Source organism: Anabrus simplex, chromosome 2 (assembly GCF_040414725.1).
Source record: "Anabrus simplex isolate iqAnaSimp1 chromosome 2, ASM4041472v1, whole genome shotgun sequence".
NCBI classification, from domain to species: Eukaryota; Metazoa; Arthropoda; class Insecta; order Orthoptera; family Tettigoniidae; genus Anabrus; species Anabrus simplex.
This window is the reverse complement of record NC_090266.1, coordinates 198,228,735-198,248,460: the sequence shown is the minus strand read 5'-3', so window position 1 is coordinate 198,248,460 and position 19,726 is coordinate 198,228,735. Positions and strand designations below refer to the sequence as shown.

Sequence of the window (19,726 nt, the reverse complement as noted above, 5' to 3'; positions counted from 1 at the left end):
TTAGGTTTGACAGGTGCCTGAATGTGACTGTGGAGCTGTGACTGTAGGTGAGGATGAGAAAATATTAAATTCTTGTTTTAAAATGGGATTGATTTTGTGGAGACCTGGATAATACGTGTTTATGAAGAGTACTAGGTTTGGTTGCTTGGCGAGTCTGGGGACAGCGTTCAAGGATTGGGAAACTGACAGTCTACTAGTTCGGAGGGGTAACCTCTAACAATAAAGGCCTACTTCAGATTGTCAGATAACAAGCCTGAATTGTAGTGATTGTTTCTAGTGATATGGGTGAAAACTGCAGTGTAGATACCAGTGGGTTTGTAGTGTACAAAGGAATTGTTTCTGTCATCATAGAGGTCAATATTAATGAAAGGGAGAGAAATGGGGGAAGATCTTCCAAGTGAAATGGACACTGTAATTAGAGTTAAGGAGGTGCAGGAATGAGTCAAGTAGGTTTGGTTCATGGTGCCACAGGAGAAAACAATTGTCCTTTGAAATTTTACCATTCCTTGTCTCACCCATCTCCCCCAAACCTTTACCTCACAACAGCGTTTACTTGTCAACAGTGATCACTACCCTTCTTATTCTGTCTTCTACTGGCTGCTGCCTGAAATTTTGTACCCATGTGTATATTTTACCCATGGATGTTTCATGGGCACTTAAAACCTTTCTGAATCTGAGAAATTTCAATTGTTGTTTTTTTCCATTAATTTCTTTGCAGGTTTTTTAAATTGTATTCAATACAGTAAGATAGCACAGTATAGTAATTTGTTTCAATTTTTTATAAATAAGTATTCACTAGTTAAGGGTAAGGCAGAGACAACTATCCATAACTTTGCCAGTTAAAATAAATCTATCTATCTATCTTCCATGTGTTTTTCTCTATCCATGTGTGCTTGCCTGGTTAAGTCTCTGCTCTCCATTTGTTTCCTATGGATATATATATAGCTCTTGTTAGCTTCCATATCGGAGCTGTTAGGTATATTAATTGAACATTTGAGTTTGGTGGACTGTCACAAATTAACTGAAATTCATTTGCAAAACTAAGATGCATAATTTATATTTAGATCAATTATATGTAGCAGTACCGTAAGATAAAATTCAGACTCCTTGAGTTTTCTAGCAAGAGAGTGCAGAACACAACTGACAATTTCTACTTGTAGAGAACTGTCATTTAGTACTAGCAATGTTTTTGTTGTTGTTGTTGTTGTTGCTGTAATCAACCTTAGTCTCAACAATGTGGTTTAAATAATGACTTGTTATTTGTATATTGCCATTGATGCTTTCACGGCCTGTACTTATAGACATGATATAGGCTTTTTGGCTTATGACATGTCAAGAAAATAAGGTGAAATTCTCTGCGAAATGTAAAGAATTTCACCTTATTTTCTTGACACGGCATAAGCCCAAAAGCATATCATGTCTATTTGTATATTCTTTATATTTTTGGCATTATTTTCCTTTCTGTTTATATCCAGTTATGCTGTTCCATCTTGCAAATGATGTGTAGTTTTTATTATATTCCTTAAATGGTTTATAAATTTAATCTCTTTGTTGTTGTTGTTGTTGTTTTAGTAGTAATTTGTTCTCTAGATTCTTTTTGTATGACTGCAAAGTGCTGTCTTTAAAAAAATTGCATGTGCGTTTCTGATTTTAAAAAGTTAATATGACTTTTGTTTTTGTTTTGCAGGCATGCGGGCCAAGAATCATTTAGTTTTTTTGTGTCTTACTTAGTTCTACTGTTATAGTTTACTTTTTAATTGCAGTGAGTGTTTTGCTAATTTGTCATCGGTATCTGGTTAGAAAATTATTATGATTTAATGATCTTTAGTTATAAATGTAATTATTATGATATTGTTTTTCAGCGGCATCCTGTTGATACAACCAAAGAAAAATGTCGGAAATTTCTAGCAAATTTATTAGAACTTTCAAGTCGAGAACCCAAAGCAGTGGAGAGAAATGTTCGAACATTAATTCAAGAATTGATCGACACAAAGGTGGAGCCAGAAGAATTTTGCGACCGTCTTGAAAGATTGCTTAATGCATCTCCACAACCATGTCTCATTGGATTTTTGAAGGTATAGCATTTTTATAAATTATTCCCATTTTCTTTAAAAGTATTGACCAACAAAACAGTGCCATTTCATTAAAAGTTGGATTGAAATTTTCTCTTCCACGGGACGAAAGAGATTGTATGAATATGATGGGAGTGTCAGATTTATTAACAATGACACCAAACCCAACTCAGATTTCTTTCTTGTTAAGGTAATGGCATTTGTAGGTTTGTTAGTTTGGTGCTCGGGCAAGCCATGCTGGGGAGTTATTATCATGGATGTTTCTCTCCAATTTATGGCATACACCAAAAATATTTTCAAACTGGAGGATTTCAGATTTATTATTTATCTTCTTCTAAATTTCCGATATTCCTTTACTCATTGCGTAGCATATTAGTAAAAATATACACTGCTAGGTGGTCAGTTAGGAGTTGATTTTTAAGGGCATTCAGAAACTTCGAAGATACTTTTCTACTCTGTGCTATAAAATGGTTTAGAGGAGAACCTCATTAATGACCATTCTCATACAGTAATTTCCCAGATTGGCGTAGGTGTAAGATGGTGATAATAGTAGTTATAATAATTTGATATTCTTTAGTACTAAAATTTCTCAGTACCTTCCTACTTTTTAGTGTTCATTTTAGTATTTTAAGGTTATTAATATATCAAACAAGTAGATCTGTATTTCCAAACTCACTATGTATAATTTTATTATGGAGGATTGTATGCCTTTATAATTGTATTGGCAGAATCGGAGAGTAAATACAATTTAATGTACAATACATGAACACCTGGTGGCTGAATTGAAGGCTGACCTCAGTGGATAGTGCCAGTCATCATTCTTCTGTTTTCAATATAGCAGAGTTGATCCCACCCGAGGTTGGTGTCATTTAACGGTGTAAAAATCTGTCAACTCTGTGTCACTGGCTTGTGGGTCATAAAACAACAATAACAACAGTTATTATTATTATTATTATTATTATTATTATTATTATTATTATTATTATTATTATTCTTTCTTTCTTTCTTTCTTCGTTATGGCTATTCATAGAGCGCGTTTGAACGTGTTAGTTGGTTTGATGGTTTGTGCCTTCTTATCCTCCCAAAATCTCTTCATGAATGCACTGTGTTGCATCTTGCGTTCTGTCGACCACTTCCTACCAGTTGTCTTTTTGGGTTTCTCCCTAAATTTATGATTCGCTACTTTTGTTCTAAAAGCTACACGATTTTCCATGATGCCGTCTGTGATATTTATTTCTTGGAGGTCCGCCTTAGTTTCTTCTAGCCATTTTATTTTGACCTTCTTCGAGTTGATTACTTTGAATAATCTTTTAGTTAGTCTGTCGCTGTTCATTCTGTAGATATGGCCATAGAAATTAAGGCGTCTTTTCCGTACGGCATCAGTAAACCTGTCGGTGAAGGAGTAAAGGTCTGCTGTTCTCCTCTTAATCCACATTCCATTTTCTCTCGTAGGACCATAAATTTTCCTGAGAATTTTCTGCTCCTGCTTTTCAATTTCTGTAATTTTAGAGTGACCACCTAAGCATATGGTTTCTGAGGCATATAAAGCTTCAGGCAATACAACTGTCTTGTAGTGTCGTAATTTTGCATGACGCGATATGACTCTTTTGTTGTAGTAATTCCACGTCAGTCTGTATGCCTTATGTAGTTTGGGGTTTCTTTCTACATTAGCACTAGTGTCTAATCCTGATGGTAGTATAATTTCTCCAAGGTATTTGAAGGAGGGCACCTGTGAAATTGTGCCGTTTTCCATCTCTAGCGGAGTTCTTTTGCTATTTTGACGTAGATTTTCCATGTACTTGGTTTTCTCGTAGGATATCTGGAGGCCTGCCTTTGATGCTATATTGTGTAGTCTCTGAATGACATCCTTGGTCTTAGTAATGATTGCAAGATCATCAGCAAATGCTAAACATTTCACATTGACCTTGCTTCCCAAATTTCCGATGTTCAGACCCTTGTTATCCTTTTCCCACTCTCTAATAACTTTGTCTAGAACTAAGTTAAACAGAATAGGGGAGATGCCGTCACTTTGACGAACGCCCGTACATATTTCAAAAGGCTCAGAGATTTCTCCAAGGAATTTCACTTTAGAGGTCGTATTTGTGAGGGTCTGCTGGATAAGTGCTCTGGTCTTCTTGTCCACTCCGAGTTCTTCTAGAATATCAAATACTACTACTACTACTACTACTATTATTATTATTATTATTATTATTATTATTATTATTATTATTATTATTATTATTATTATTATTATTATTATTATTATCTTCTCACAAGGCACAGAATAAAATCGTAATTTAACTGATTTTTTAAGCTTTTATTTAAAAATAAAAGCTTTCTCTTTTCTTCTGGGTCAAATCTACTTCTCTTTCTGTTATATGAATTCGAAACAGTCTGTCTGGGAAAACTATTTGAGGGGACAGTTATCTAATTGTACTTCCCCATGAAACAATAAATCACTGCCGGGCTGAGTGGGTCAGACTGTTGAGGCACTGGCCTTCTGACCCCAACTTGAAAGGTTCGATCTTGGTTCAGTTTGGTAGTATTTGAAGCTGCTCATAAATGTCAGCCTCATGTTGGTAGATTTACTGGCACATAAAAGAACTCCCACGGGGCTAAATTCTGGCATCTCGACGTCTCCGAAAACCTTAAATAGGGTTAGTGTGGCATAAAGAAAATAACATTATTATTTAATAAATCACTGCCACCATCACTGGTATATAAAAATATTTGCAGATAGTTTTTTAAGCTTTAGAAAGTTGATATTTACCATACGTACATTTATTCTGATCTGGCTCCTTTGCTATTCGGTCAGCATTGAGGCCTTTGTTTTGGAGGATCCCGATCAGGTTGGCAGTTTTAATAATATATGGTTAATTCTTTTGACTCAAGGACTGAAAGTTTGTGTCTGTCCCAACATACTCCTCTGTGTACTGCGCATGTCTGCAGGCATGCTTAATAACTCTTTAATTTCCCGTAGTAAAGGTCTTTCTATTTTGAGTTTCTGATTTTGTTTCTTTTTTAAAATAAATGTTGTAATCCAATGGCAATTACCTACTCCATTTTCTTTCATAACATTTCCATTACTTCTCAGGGTTCCATGCTGCTTTGCACACCCATTCTGTAGTTGTCATGTTTCCTAACTTGTTTGTTTACATTTTGTGCTGCGATGCCTTGTTGAATCTAAGTTTTTTTACTAAGGTTTAAATTTCATTATTCTATTTGTGTAATCAGCCAAATCATGGTTACATTGAAATTTAATCACTAAATTCAAACCTATAGAAACCTTAATCCGACAATACATATAGACTAAAATGAGGGCTGCACAAATTCTACACAAATTTAGAAATAAAACCAAACGCAGAGGTACAGTAACTTACATCATTATCTAACACTCTTCAGGTAATGTGCATAGATTTTCCTCACTTATGCAAGGGGGTGACACAGAAATACCAGGAGGCAAACCTGAGGGATAATTACAACATAATACAAAGGTTATGAAAAAGGGCATTGCCTCCAGGCATATAGTGTATGGTCTTAGCTGAGAAGCTAAGTCATTTAGACAAATTTAGTGGTGAATGTAAAACTCGAGGGCAAGCTCCTAGGTAAGAAAACGATAAATTACCACATTTGAATGAAGTTAAAAACCGAAATAAATGTGGAACTAGTGCTTACCTTGAGACTGGGTTTCCTACGACGGGACCGAAGGATGAGCCCGTCCGCTCGCTAAGATGGTCAGATGATCAAAGACACAGATCCTACATTGCTTCCACTGAAGAAGCAGGGTAAGAACGAGAAACAGGAAATGTTGCAACCACCAAAGAGATCCAATCAGAATGCAGAATTCACCTTCGACTTACACATTCAATTACATTTACTTTTATTTTCTGCAATCAAAAATCTCTTCTTTCTTGCCAACACAGTGATAATAAATGTTCGAGAAAAGTCTTTGTTTACGCAACAAGAAATGCGCTTCCACAACTGTGCGTGTAGTATAGTACAGGATGACACACAATAATTTGATCAAAAATGAAAATTTTAAAATTCACAGATTAATGATAATTTTTTATACAACCTATAAATAAGAGTTTTTAAAACAGAATTTAAAATGATCTGGATAGGTCCAGGTTTATGAGATGGAAACAATTTCTCCAAGTCCAAACAATAAAATCTTATTAAAAAACTATAAAATAAGAAATTTCAAATCAATTCCCACTGCTGTCTTTATACTGCCACATCTAAATTACTTGTATTTGTATTCTTCAGTGGTTTACAAGATATCTTCTCCAGCCTCTCTTGTCTTCTCTTCTCTGGATTGTGGCTTAAATCTTAGTGCTGTTGATTCACTTTTAAAAATGCTTAAATTTGAGAGAACCATATCAATAGATTTACTAGCACAATAAAAAACCTTTTTTAGGGCAAAAATAGTGTACTTGAACATCTCTTAATATGAACAGTAATTGCAGGGATGTTACGCACTTGGTATTGTTGTTGTTGCTGCTGGTGCTGCTGCTACTGCTGCTGCTGCTACTACTACTACTAATACCTCTACTACCACCACCACCACCACCACCACCACCACCACCACCACCACCACCACCACCACCACCACCACCACCAATCCATGACAGCATGTCCAAACACTCATAGAATTGTTATGACTAATATGACAAGAATGCCACTTTATCAGACCAAAAGTTAATTATACATTACGTTAGAAACATTGATTTGAACATGCAATCATTTGCTTGCTTTAACTCGCTGTCAGCAACGTATTTTGAAGAGTGTGAAATGCCAAACAACATGTTTTTGTTTTTTAATACAAAATTGTACAAAACTATTTTAATCCTCCTTGTCAGTACTATATATTTGTACGTCCAATTAAGAAGAAAGTTCACACATAAATACACGTTTCGACCTGGCATTGGGTCAGCCTCGGTAAGACAGGTACGATGCATTAAAAAACATAGGAAACACACAAAATTAAATGTTAGTTTAAAAGTTTTTAAAAACTATTATGAAAGTTAAAAAACCATGAAATGTTGATCATTAAAAAACTTTTTAACTAACATTTCATTTTGTGTGTTTCCTATGTTTTTTAATGCATCATACATGTCTTACTGAGGATGATCCAATGCCGGGTCAAAACATGTCTATTTATGTGTGAACTTTCGTCTTAATTGGATGTAAAAATATATATTATTGACTAGGAGGATTAAAATAGTTTTGTACAGTTTTGTAAGGATTCAACTGTTAATACGGATTCAACAATGAGATTCAAAGCCTGTAAACCCCATGTTCTCACCTCAGATTGGTTCCATTCATTATTGCTTCCCTTTTGCCTCACCTGGTTGCATATAAGTCAGTGTAACCCTTTATATAAGCTCTACATACTTGTACAAACTCTCTGAAGTCAGAACATTCAGATGTGTAATGTTAGAAGCATCAAGACAGAGAGTTTTGTAGAATTCTACTGACTACATAAAGCGAAAACATCAGTAGAGTGATAGTCATCAATAAGTGATAGGGTTCACTGTTGACCATTTTGAGATTTTCTGAAATGACTCAAGATCATTGTAAGTTAGCATGAACCATAAAGGGAAACAATTGAGTTAATATAGAAAATTGTAACACTAGGGAATGCAAAATGCCAGCCACCCACCACCAGTCTGCACCTGTTGTCTGCAAATTTTAGGGCACCCAAAATGACACTTGTATTTCTGACAAAGTCAAGAAAATGTGTCACACTTGGCATGGACTATGGCTAAATGGAAAAACTACAAAAAAAAAAGAGGGGAAAGAATTGATCCAGACATAGTGGAGACTCCATACAAATATGGTTTTCTATTGTAATCAGCTGAAGTGCACGTTAGTGGTTCAGTGTGAATTAAAAGGTGGAAGAATTGCTAAGAAGTTAGATGACCCTGGATTCAGAGCTGCAGATGGAGGATAGGTGGACTGTGAAACATTCTCACAGAATTCTCTGTTGATGAGATAAAGTGTGTACATGGAAGAGGTTTACTTTAACTGTGCTGTGTCAGGTGGTTCTTACAATTTATGTTCTACGTCGCATCGACACAGATAGGTCTTAAGGCGACAATGGGATAGGAAAAGCCTAGGAGTGGGAAGGAAGCAGTCTTGGCCTTAATTGAAGTACAGCCCCAGCATTTACCCAGTGTGAAAATGGGAAACCACGGAAAACCACGCCCAGTAGGTGGTTCTTTGGTGTAGTCAAGACTGTAGTCAAGGGTGGATTATGGGAGACTACTGGTAAAAATGAGTGCAATTGGACTAGACAAAAGAGTGACTAAATGGGTTGCTATATCTCTAGAAAATAGTTCTCAGATAATTAGAGTAGGCAAAGCTTTATCTGACCCTGTAATATTTAAGAGGCGAATTCCTCAGGGCAGTATTATTGGACCTTTATATTTTCTTATATATATATAAATGATATGAGTAAAGAAGTGGAATCATAGGTAAGGCGTTTTGCAGGTGATTTTATTTTGTATAGAGTAATAAATAAGTAACAAGATTGTGAGCAATTGCATTGTGACCTCGATAATGTTGTGAGATGGACAGCAGGCAATGGTATGTTGATAAACGGGGTTAAAAGTCAGGTTGTGAGTTTCACAAATAGGAAAAGTCCTCTCAGTTTTAATTACTGCGTTGATGGGGTGAAAGTTCATTTTGGGGATCATTGTAAGTATCTAGGTGTTAATATAAGGAAAGATCTTCATTGGGGTAATCACATAAATGGGATTGTAAATAAAGGGTACAGATCTCTGCACATGGTTATGAGGGTGTTTAGGGGTTGTAGTAAGGATGTAAAGGGGAGGGCATATAAGTCTCTGGTAAGACCCCAGCTAGAGTATGGTTCCAGTGTATGGGACCTTCACCATGATTACCTGATTCAGTAACTGGAAAAAATCCAAAGAAAAGCAGCTCGATTTGTTCTGGGTGATTTCCGACAAAAGAGTAGCATTCCAAAAATGTTGCAAAGTTTGGGCTGGGAAGAATTGGGAGAAAGAAGACGAGCTGCTCGACTAAGTGGTATGTTAAAAAAAATAAAGGTGTTCTTTAATCCACCTATTCAATACTTTAATTTCCACTTATAGTGGTTACATAAACAGACTATCAGTTAAATGGGACATGTTTCGCCCTCAATTTAGGGCATCTTCAGCCTAAAAACAATCTTCAAGAGTACACATTATATTAATATGGAAGCTTAAAGTTTAGCCAGTTACTAAAATTCTGTACATAAAAATGTGAAAAATGATACATTATACAAACATGTTAATGGAAACACTGTCAATGATTAAACCATGAACTATTTTGTCAGAGACTAAAACTTATTCCGTTAAAAATTTCTAATTAAAATGGTTAATTTAAAATTGTTAGTGGAATACCAAAGCGACAATGACATAGTGCCAACGACGTGAGGGCGTGAAACACAAGCACAGAAATGAATGTCATATATACAACATGTTCAAGGCTGCTGATGAAATCGCGAGCATAAGGTGAAACTGAAGCATCAGTTGAATTATTGCAGAAGGGGCCCTTAGCACCGGTAGGCATGGTAGGTATGGGTCTGAGACCTTGCAGGAAATGTCAGTAGATATTGGAAAATGTTCTCTGTAAGAGAAGGAAAGGAAGAATTAAGAAGTTGAACGCAAGGAGAGAATTCTGTTTATGTTGTTAGGAACAGATGAGGACTTACATGTTTGTTGAAAGCTGTCATTTGCTATCTACGGTTGCGTTGGTAGCCGCCCTTCTGTTGGCTCTGAGTCTCGTATTATAAATGTGCTGCAGAGGTGGTAGTGAACTCGGAGGGAAAGGAATGGGGGAGTGTGGAAGGGAGGAGAGGATGGGTGGAGTCAACTGTGACGAGGCTGACAGAGGGGCGGAGTTATCTGTTTTGCTGGAACTAGGCCTAATATCCGTAGGTATGGGTGGAGCACTAGAGTATGAAGAATTAAATATATTAGGTATCCTAAATTTATTTGAACTAACTGTCTTTAATAATTTCGGCATTAATTCCTGTAAAATGCTCTTACTGTCCGTGATGTCATTAAGATTCTGTTCCTTATTATACGTCTGGTCTAAATAGATATACAAACTTTCTAGCTCGTTCAACATTCTCCATTTTTCTATGTTTCTAATTATCGCTAGGTCTTTCTCTATGGCATCAAATCGGTGACCAGTTTCCCTCATATGCAGACTCATCGCTGAGTATTTCCTATGTTTTTCTGCGTTAACATGTTCCATGTATCTTGTCATAAAGCTCCTCCCAGTCTGTCCAACATATGAAAAATTACACTGTGTACATTTGAGTCTGTATACTCCTGATCCCAAATAACGATTTCTGTCATAATTAACATTTTTATGATTAAAGAATATGGATTGGTTAGCATTAGTACTTCTAAAAGCTATATTAAAATTATGTTTCTTGAACACGTTAGTAATCTGGTGTATAGCTGGATTGTTAAAAGTAAATGTAACATACTCAGTTTTTTTTCCTGGCATCAGATTCGTCGATAAGTTGATCTTATTCTTTCTTCAAATTCGTGGGAGATGGAGGGGTTCTAAGTGCTCTGTAAATTAGACTGTGAAAAGATGCTTGTTTATGTGAATTCGGGTATAATGAAAAATTGTTTATAGTTGTAGATGATTGTATCGGTTTTCTAAATATTTTGAAATCAAGAGTGTTATCCTTACGCATAACAGTTACATCTATAAAATTCAATAAGTTATCGACTTCGTCCTCTTTTGTGAATTTCAAATTAGGTTCGATTTCATTTAACCTGTTTAAGATTTCTTGACTGTTAGTGACATCTTTGTTTATAATTACAAACGTATCATCTACATATCTCAACCATAAATCATTTCCTTTAATTTTTGCTATTATTTCATTGTGTTCGATTGAACCCATGAATATGTCGGCAAGGATGCCCGATATTGGGCCACCCATTGCTAATCCATTCTGTTTATATATTTTATTGCTAAATGAGAAGTAATTATTGTCTAATACGAAATTTAATAATCTAGTGAATTCTTCTACTTCCATTTTACTAAGATTACTATGTTTGCAAATATTATCATGAACAGTATTAAGAGTTTTTTCTATTAGTTCGGTTTCTCTTTAGAGCTCATCTGGTTTTACCAGCACCACATACAGAATATTCTTCTCTCTAGTTGGTTCCATCATTTTCTGAATCAACTGTCCTACCCATATTAACTTATTTGCCATTTGTTGGAGATGCTTCCTGTCATTTGCATTACCTTCCCAATTGATATTTGGTAAATTGAGATCTCCCACTGCAATCACATTCCTTTCCATGTTGTTTCCCACATAGCTGATTATCTTATCAAATAATTCTGAATCAGCGTCAGTGCTACCCTTTCCCGGTCTCTGCACTCCAAAGACATCAAGCTGCCTATTATCTTTAGATATGACCCTTACACCTAGAATTTCACATTTGTCATCTTTAACTTTTTCATAGCTTACAAATTCTTCTTTCACCAGAATGAATACTCACCCTCCTACCATTCCTATCTTATCTCTACAATAACACACTCCATTTCCGTGAGAAAATTTCTGCATCCATTATATCATTTCTCAGCCGTGATTCAACTCCTATTACAATATTTTTTAAGTATATATCTATTAAATTACTTAATACTATTCCTTTCTTTACAATACTTCTATAGTTCAACACTAACATTTTTATGTCATCCCTACTTGACTTCCAGATCCCTGTACCCTTATCACCGCTCCCTGTACCACCCTGTTTCCCTGAATGTATCTCCCTATAACTCATCCAAACAAATTTTCTAACTTATACGTACCACTGCGGTTTAAGTGAAGGCCATCTGAGCAGAGATCCTTTCTTCCTACCCACCCATTAGGATCTAGAAATCTCACTCCCAGTTTCCCACATACCTACTCCATAGTCCCATCTAAATACCCAATCACCTTTCAGTCAGTATCCCTCCTACACAGTATTCCACTGATAACAATCTCTGCTTCCTTGAACTTCACCCATGCTGCATTTACCAGATCCCACATATCCCCAACTGTGTTGGTACTTACACCTGCTTGCCTTACGTTGTTGATACCAATGTGAAACACTACCACCGTCTCCTTTCCCTCCTCCTTCTCTTCTACTTTCTTCAACATCTGCCTCAACATAATTCCTGGATAACACTCTATCCTGGTTCACTTTCCTCCACACATTTTCCCTGCATGTTTAACAATGGAAACCCCCATGACCGGAGGCTCAACTCTACCCACCTCATTTGATCCCCTCCCCTCTTGGTCAGGTATCTTTCCTGACAGCTGGAGAAGCTACTTCCTCCTCCCTTTTCTCTTCCCCCCCCCCCCCCACCATGCCCACCTGTCTTTTCCTATCTTCTACATTTCCCTTGCCTACCTTTTCCCTTCTTTCTACTTCCACACTTCTCAGCAACAGTTCCCTACGAAAAAGTTAAAGATGACAAACAAAAAATTCTAGCGGTAAGGCTCATCTCTAAAGATAATACGCAACTTGATGTCTTTGGAGTGTACAGACCAGAAAAGGGTAGCGCAGATGTTGAATCAGAATTATTTGATAAGATAATCAGCTATGTGGGAAACGATAAGGAAGGGAACATGATTGTAACGGGTGATAATAATAATAATAATAATAATAATAATAATAATAATAATAATAATAATAATAATATGTTTATCCTGACAAAGTTAAGGATGTACTCCCTTTCTTACACTTAACCAGTCTTAATCTAGAACACTTAACAATAACTACTGATGACAATAATATAATAATATTAACAATAATAACAGTAATAGTATTGACAAAAGTAATCACCCTTTAAAAAATCATATCATCTATATAATACAAATCGTACGTAGAGTACATTAAAAATATATGAATAATGAGTACTATAACTACTACTTATGAGAAAGTTTAGAAAATATATGCATTTCTACAGTACACCGAAACATCGTCTTCAATAGAGAGGGGAAGAGAAGGATTAGTAAGAAGAAGAAAGTGATGAAGAAAAATAAGATGATCTGTGAAAGGGAGAGGGAAATAATGATGGAGAGGCAGTAGTAGGTGTTGTAACCAAGGTTGAAGTTTACAGAACACAACTTTATTTGCTTCACTTTATAATTTTTACACAAATAACTGAAATTTATTTTGAAGCAAAAAGGAATATTGAATCTTGAGAAAAGTCTGTCTTTATACAATATGTACAGGTTTGCAGTCTTTATATACACTTCTATCTTGAAAAGATAGTCTTCGTGAATTGACACGTTGATAGTCGAGAACTATCTGGCACACTAACATAAATGTTCATGAGAGTCCTTGTTTGTTGAAGTGCCTGAATTCCTAAAAAGCAAGTTCAATTGATTGAAGAAATTCCACCTAGCGAAACTAAGGGAGCTTGCATAAGTTAGGGAATGAAAATGGCTTGTAAAAGAATTACGGAACATAGGCAGCGGAAACAGGTAAGGGAGCGGTGACCAGAGGTGAAACCTCGTACTGCCAGAAATTCAGTCCACCTGGTCGAAGCACATTTTCAAGAGGAGTAGCCTCCGTGCTCGACGTAGGGTGTATTCTGGAGCTGGACACCGGGGCAAGTGGGCAAGTGAGCAGGCAGGGAGCTCCTATTTATAGTACACTCGATGGTCAGGCACGCGCACTGAGGGCTGCGCGTCGAAGCTAGCAGAATGATACACAGGCGCGCGTGCAGCTGGCTGGCGGAGCGAGAAGGGAGCGCCGGACATACAACACCCTCCCCTCCTAAATACGCCGGTACGGCGTGAAACGGCGGCGGCGCTGGCGGCGACTGCGATGCTGGGGCGGAGCTGCTGATATCTCTGTTGTATTGTCCGGAGCTGGAACTGGGCGGAGTGGCGCTGTCTCGTCCTGAAAGGAACCCATTGTTATTAAATGATCTAAAGCTCTTTCAGCAATAGATTTATCAGGTTTAGCAATAGCATCAATAGCTGGACAGGGGCGGTAGCGTAGACGTATCTGATCTTGATGGCGGCAGATACGTTTCTCCGTAGTCTGTATCTCGTAGAGACGATGACCCAAAGATCTGCAGATGACTCCAGGTATCCAGAGTGGGTTGGATTTGAATGTCCTGGTGTAGACCTTGTCGTTGAGGGAGAACTTCGTTGGTGAGGTCTTATGCTGGGCCGGAAGAGGCTGTAACAGAGAAAGTAAAGTTCTGTGAGGTCGTCCATGGAGCTTCTGTGCAGGAGTGATATTATCAGCGCCGGGTAGAGTTCTGTAGTTGTTTAAGAGTTGGAGCAAGGCTTGGTCTTTAGTTAAGCCTGAAGAGACAGCTTTCTTCATACTTCTTTTAAATGTTTGTACGAAGCGTTCAGCTTCACCATTAGATTGAGGGTGAAAAGGTGGTGCTAGGATATGACGAATGCCATTATGTGTACAAAAGTTCTGAAAAGCAGTAGCTGTAAATTGAGGTCCGTTGTCCGAAATGAGTACTTGCGGTAAACCTTCAGTAGTAAAGATTTTCTGGAGAGCACGAATGGTAGCTTCGGTTGTAGTAGTCGAATGCATATCCACGACATATGGAAAGTTTGACAGTGAATCGATGACTATTAACCACATGGAATTGAGGAAAGGACCTGCGAAATCGATGTGAACTCGTTCCCATGGAGTAGTAGCAGGAGGCCATGAAGCAAGATCAGAAGACGGGGCGTTCTGATTCGTTTGACATTGCTCACAATGACGTATTAGCTTTTCGATGGCGGCATCAATACCGGGCCAGTAGCAGTGTTGACGGGCGAGTTGCTTTGTTCTGGAGATACCCCAATGGCTTTGGTGTAATAATTCGAGAACTTGTTTCTGTAGGCTAAGTGGGATAACCACTCGGAAGATGGTGCCTGCTTCTAGTAGTACAACTCCGGCACGAGTCGTGAGACGATGCTGCATACGATGATAAGGTGCAAGGTGGGCAGGAAGTGTGCTCTGAAGAGGCCAACCGTTGCGGATGTAAGTACGTACAGTAGCAAGTGTACTGTCCTTATCCGTAGCTTTAGCTATGCAGGTAGCATCAATAGGAAAACTGGATACAGTATCTTCAAGTTCTATGTCCAACTGAAGACATTCAGATTCTTGAGAATCGAAGGCAGTATCAGGACCAACGGGTAAGCGGGAGAGGGCATCAGCATTACAATGCTGGGATGTGGCTCGATATACAATCTGATAGGAATAATCAGAAAGGAACATGGACCATCTTTGAAGCTTTCTGAGGGAATTCTCTGGGATCCTATTACCAGGATGGAATAAGTGTACGAGAGGCTTATGATCGGTAATGATCAGGAAATGGTTGCCATAAAGATATTCATTGAAACGGCGAATACCAAAGATGATGGCTAAAGCTTCTTTCTCTATCTGTGAGTATCGACGTTGATGGTCATTGAGTGTTTTCGAAGCGAAGGCGATGGGGCGTTCTTGTCCATGACGATCCTTCTGGGAGAGAACGGCACCGACACCATAGTCTGAAGCGTCAGTAGCTAGCGTGATGATCTTGTCGGGCTGAAAATGAGTGAGTTGTATAGCTTGAATTAAGGCGTTGTTGATTGTTTTCCATGCCTGTTGGCATTGCGGAGTCCACTGAAACGTAACACCTTTTTTACGTAGAGCGTTTAATGGAGCTGCTACTGTAGCGAAGCGTGGAATGAACTTATTATAATAGTTCGCTTTGCCTATGAAGGACTGAAGCTGCTTGAGGTTCTGAGGTGCTGGCATGTTTACTATCGCGGAGACATTCTGTATACTAGGACGAATTCCATTCTTATCAAGTATATGTCCGAGGTAGTGAACTTGAGGCTGAAAGAAGGTACATTTAGCGAGATTCGCTCGTAGGCCATTGTCTTTCAATTTCTGAAGAAGAAGGCGGAGATTGGTTAGATGTTCCTGATGATCTTTTCCAGTAACAATAATATCATCCAGGTAGTTAGCACAACCGGGAATTGAGGCGGTGAGTTGAGCCAAATAGCGCTGAAAAATAGCCGCTGAGGATGAAACACCGAATGGGAGCCGCTGGAGCTGGAGCAGTCCGAGAGGAGTGTTGAGTGTGAGAAATTTCTTAGATTCTTCGTCTAAAAGTAGCTGGAGATATGCTTCTTTAAGATCAACTCGAGAGAAGAATTGTCCACCAGAGAGACGACGGAATAAGTCTTCTGGACTTGGAATAGGAAAGATATCGGTTTCGAGTTGTGCGTTGACTGTAGATCGAAAATCGCCACAAAGTCGAACATTACCATCCGGTTTCTTGATTACCACGAGTGGAGTAGCCCATTGACTAGAAGTAACTGGTACTACAATTCCAGTTTGTATCCATCTTTCTAATTCTTTCGTGACCTGGTCTTGAAGTGCTATGGGTACTGGACGTGCTTTGAGGAAGCGAGGCTTAGCTCCGGATTTCAGCTGTATGTGAGCTGTATAGTCTTTTGCTGTTCCGAGCTGAGAGTCGAAGACTTCAGGAAACTGCGCTAGGAGAGCTGTAACGTCAGAAGTAGGATGCAATGTAGATACGACGTTAATGTTGTCATGTATCTGGAAACCAAATAAGTTAAATAGATCCATGCCCATAATGTTTGATGCAGTGTAGTTGTTAACTACGAGAAGAGGAATGGCCTTCTGAATTCCTTTATAACTAGCCTGAAGCTTAATTTGACCTTTGATGTCAATTTTCTTCTTGTTAAATGTCACGAGCTGGATGTCAGCTGGAGAGCATGAAGGTGAACCTAAGTCGTGGTAGGTAGTCAGGTTAATAATAGAGACAGGTGATCCAGTGTCTAATTGAAAATCGACAGATCTATCAGAGAATGAGAGAGGAATGATGATTTTGTGAGAATCCTTTGTGGGAAGAATAAGATTGATCTGATCAACTTCCATGTCTTGGCGGGGCTGTATATGCTTCCGGCGCGCTGCAGTAGTCTTAGCAGGGCGGAGCGAACTTTGACAGACAGTCTGAATGTGTCCAAGTTTCTTACATCGTTCACAAGTAGCTTTGAAAAAACGACAGTCACGACGTTCATGATGCTTGAAACAACCTCGGCAGGAAGGCAGGAGTTTCGAGGCGTTTTTAGAATGGGGCTTCCGTGTAGCATTACGAGAGGGAACCTGGCGAGAATGCTTGGTGGAGAGCGCCTTATCCGTACGGTTCACTGTAGCAGAGGACTTGCGGGCCTGAGGCGAGACTTGTGCAACTTCGTGTGGAGAAGCTATGGCTGCGGCAGTCTTGGTAGTAAGCTCATAAACCGTAGCAATACGCTGGACGTCTTCTAAAGAAGGGTTACTCTGCTTGACAGCGTCAAAACGTATTTTGTCTTCAGGAGTATGTAAAATTATCATGTCCCGAATGAGGGAATCAGTGTAGGATGAACCACAACCGTCCTTGGAGCAGATGAACTGGCAGGGTTTAGCTAGACCACGCAATTCAGTTATCCATTCAGTATGTGTCTGATGGGGTTGCTTTCTGCTCTGAAAAAATTTATAGCGAGCAGCCACTATGTGAGGAGCTTTGGCATAGTGTTCCGTGAGACGGGCTAAGAGCTGCGTGAAGGGTACCTCAGATAAGTGTTCTTCTGGACTTAATTTACGTAGTAATTCACACGTAGCATTGCCAACCGAACTAAGAAATAGTGCGCGGCGGCGTTGATCATCTGTGACAGAATGGCAGATGAAATGCTGTTGCAAGCGGGCTAAATAAACTGACCATTCTTCCTTAGCCGGATCAAAAGCAGAGAACGGAGGAATAGCTGATGGCTGTGTAGATACAGAAATAGCTTGAATAGCCTGAATTAATGCTGCCTGTTGTTGTTGCATAAACTGTTGTTGTTGCTGCTGTAAGGCTTGGAAGACCGTAGCGAGTTGTTCCGCAGTAGCCATTGCAAGATGCGTGCAAGAAAGAGTAAGGTAAGCTGTGTGTCAGAACTGGTTGGAGTGTCGTTGTTGTTTAGCACGTCGCCGTAGAGTTGACAACTGGACCCGTTGAATTGTAGTGTTGGTTTCGTGTGTACCTCGTCGCTATAGAGTTGGCAACTGGGGCTGAAGAATTGTAGTTTGTTGCTTTTTTACCTCGTCGCCATAGAGTTGGCGACTGGGGCCGATGAATTGGAGTGTCGCTTTTTTACCTCGTCGCCATAGAGTTGTGTTGTAACCAAGGTTGAAGTTTACAGAACACAACTTTATTTGCTTCACTTTATAATTTTTACACAAATAACTGAAATTTATTTTGAAGCAAAAAGGAATATTGAATCTTGAGAAAAGTCTGTCTTTATACAATATGTACAGGTTTGCAGTCTTTATATACACTTCTATCTTGAAAAGATAGTCTTCGTGAATTGACACGTTGATAGTCGAGAACTATCTGGCACACTAACATAAATGTTCATGAGAGTCCTTGTTTGTTGAAGTGCCTGAATTCCTAAAAAGCAAGTTCAATTGATTGAAGAAATTCCACCTAGCGAAACTAAGGGAGCTTGCATAAGTTAGGGAATGAAAATGGCTTGTAAAAGAATTACGAAACATAGGCAGCGGAAACAGGTAAGGGAGCGGTGACCAGAGGTGAAACCTCGTACTGCCAGAAATTCAGTCCACCTGGTCGAAGCACATTTTCAAGAGGAGTAGCCTCCGTGCTCGACGTAGGGTGTATTCTGGAGCTGGACACCGGGGCAAGTGGGCAAGTGAGCAGGCAGGGAGCTCCTATTTATAGTACACTCGATGGTCAGGCACGCGCACTGAGGGCTGCGCGTCGAAGCTAGCAGAATGATACACAGGCGCGCGTGCAGCTGGCTGGCGGAGCGAGAAGGGAGCGCCGGACATACAACAGTAGGAGGTGTTTTCAGGTCATAATTTAATGGTTCATGCATGTTTACCTAGTATTTCGACACAGGCATGATTAAAAGCTGAGCTGCTGGACATGCTTCTGACGTCCACTGGTAAGAGATTCCATTGTCGGGCTGCGGTAATGGTGAATGATTTAGTGTAGATTGCTGTTCTGTGTACAGGAAGGGATAAACACATGGTGCTGCAGGATCGGGTATTTTTTTTTTTTTGCTATGGGCTTTACGTCGCACCGACACAGATAGGTCTTATGGCGACGATGGGATAGGAAAGGCCTAGGAGTTGGAAGGAAGCGGCCGTGGCCTTAATTAAGGTACAGCCCCAGCATTTGCCTGGTGTGAAAATGGGAAACCACGGAAAACCATTTTCAGGGCTGCCGATAGTGGGATTCGAACCTACTATCTCCCGGATGCAAGCTCACAGCCGCGCGCCTCTACGCGCACGGCCAACTCGCCCGGTAATCGGGTATTTTTGTTATGGTCTGTGGAGAGGAGCTTCATCTGATCACGGAGATAGGCTGGTTGAGAAGTTTTAAGAATACTATGCAAGAAGCAAAGAGTATGAAGTGTGCATCGTTCTTGCAGGCGAAGCCACCCAAGCCACGTGTAAGACGGTGTGACATGGTCAGCGTAACGAAGTTCACAGATAAATCTTACACAAGCATTCTGAGCACACTGTAATTTCCTTCCCCAGTCTACTACTAGGTTATTATAAACTATATCACAATAATCAAAATGAGGTAATGCAAGTGATTCAACAAGAATT

The 19,726-nt window shown here is 39.1% G+C and overlaps 1 protein-coding gene across 1 annotated transcript in view; it reads left to right on the top strand.

Moving 5' to 3' along the window:
• The window catches only part of LOC136863482 (transcription initiation factor TFIID subunit 4), a 681,682-nt gene that overhangs the window by 410,264 nt on the left and 251,692 nt on the right, over positions 1–19,726 (top strand). Inside the window, exon 4 of the mRNA XM_067139882.2 lies at positions 1,863–2,075. Coding sequence (XP_066995983.1) covers positions 1,863–2,075 — 213 coding nt within the window. The remainder of the gene's footprint in view (positions 1–1,862; positions 2,076–19,726) is intronic.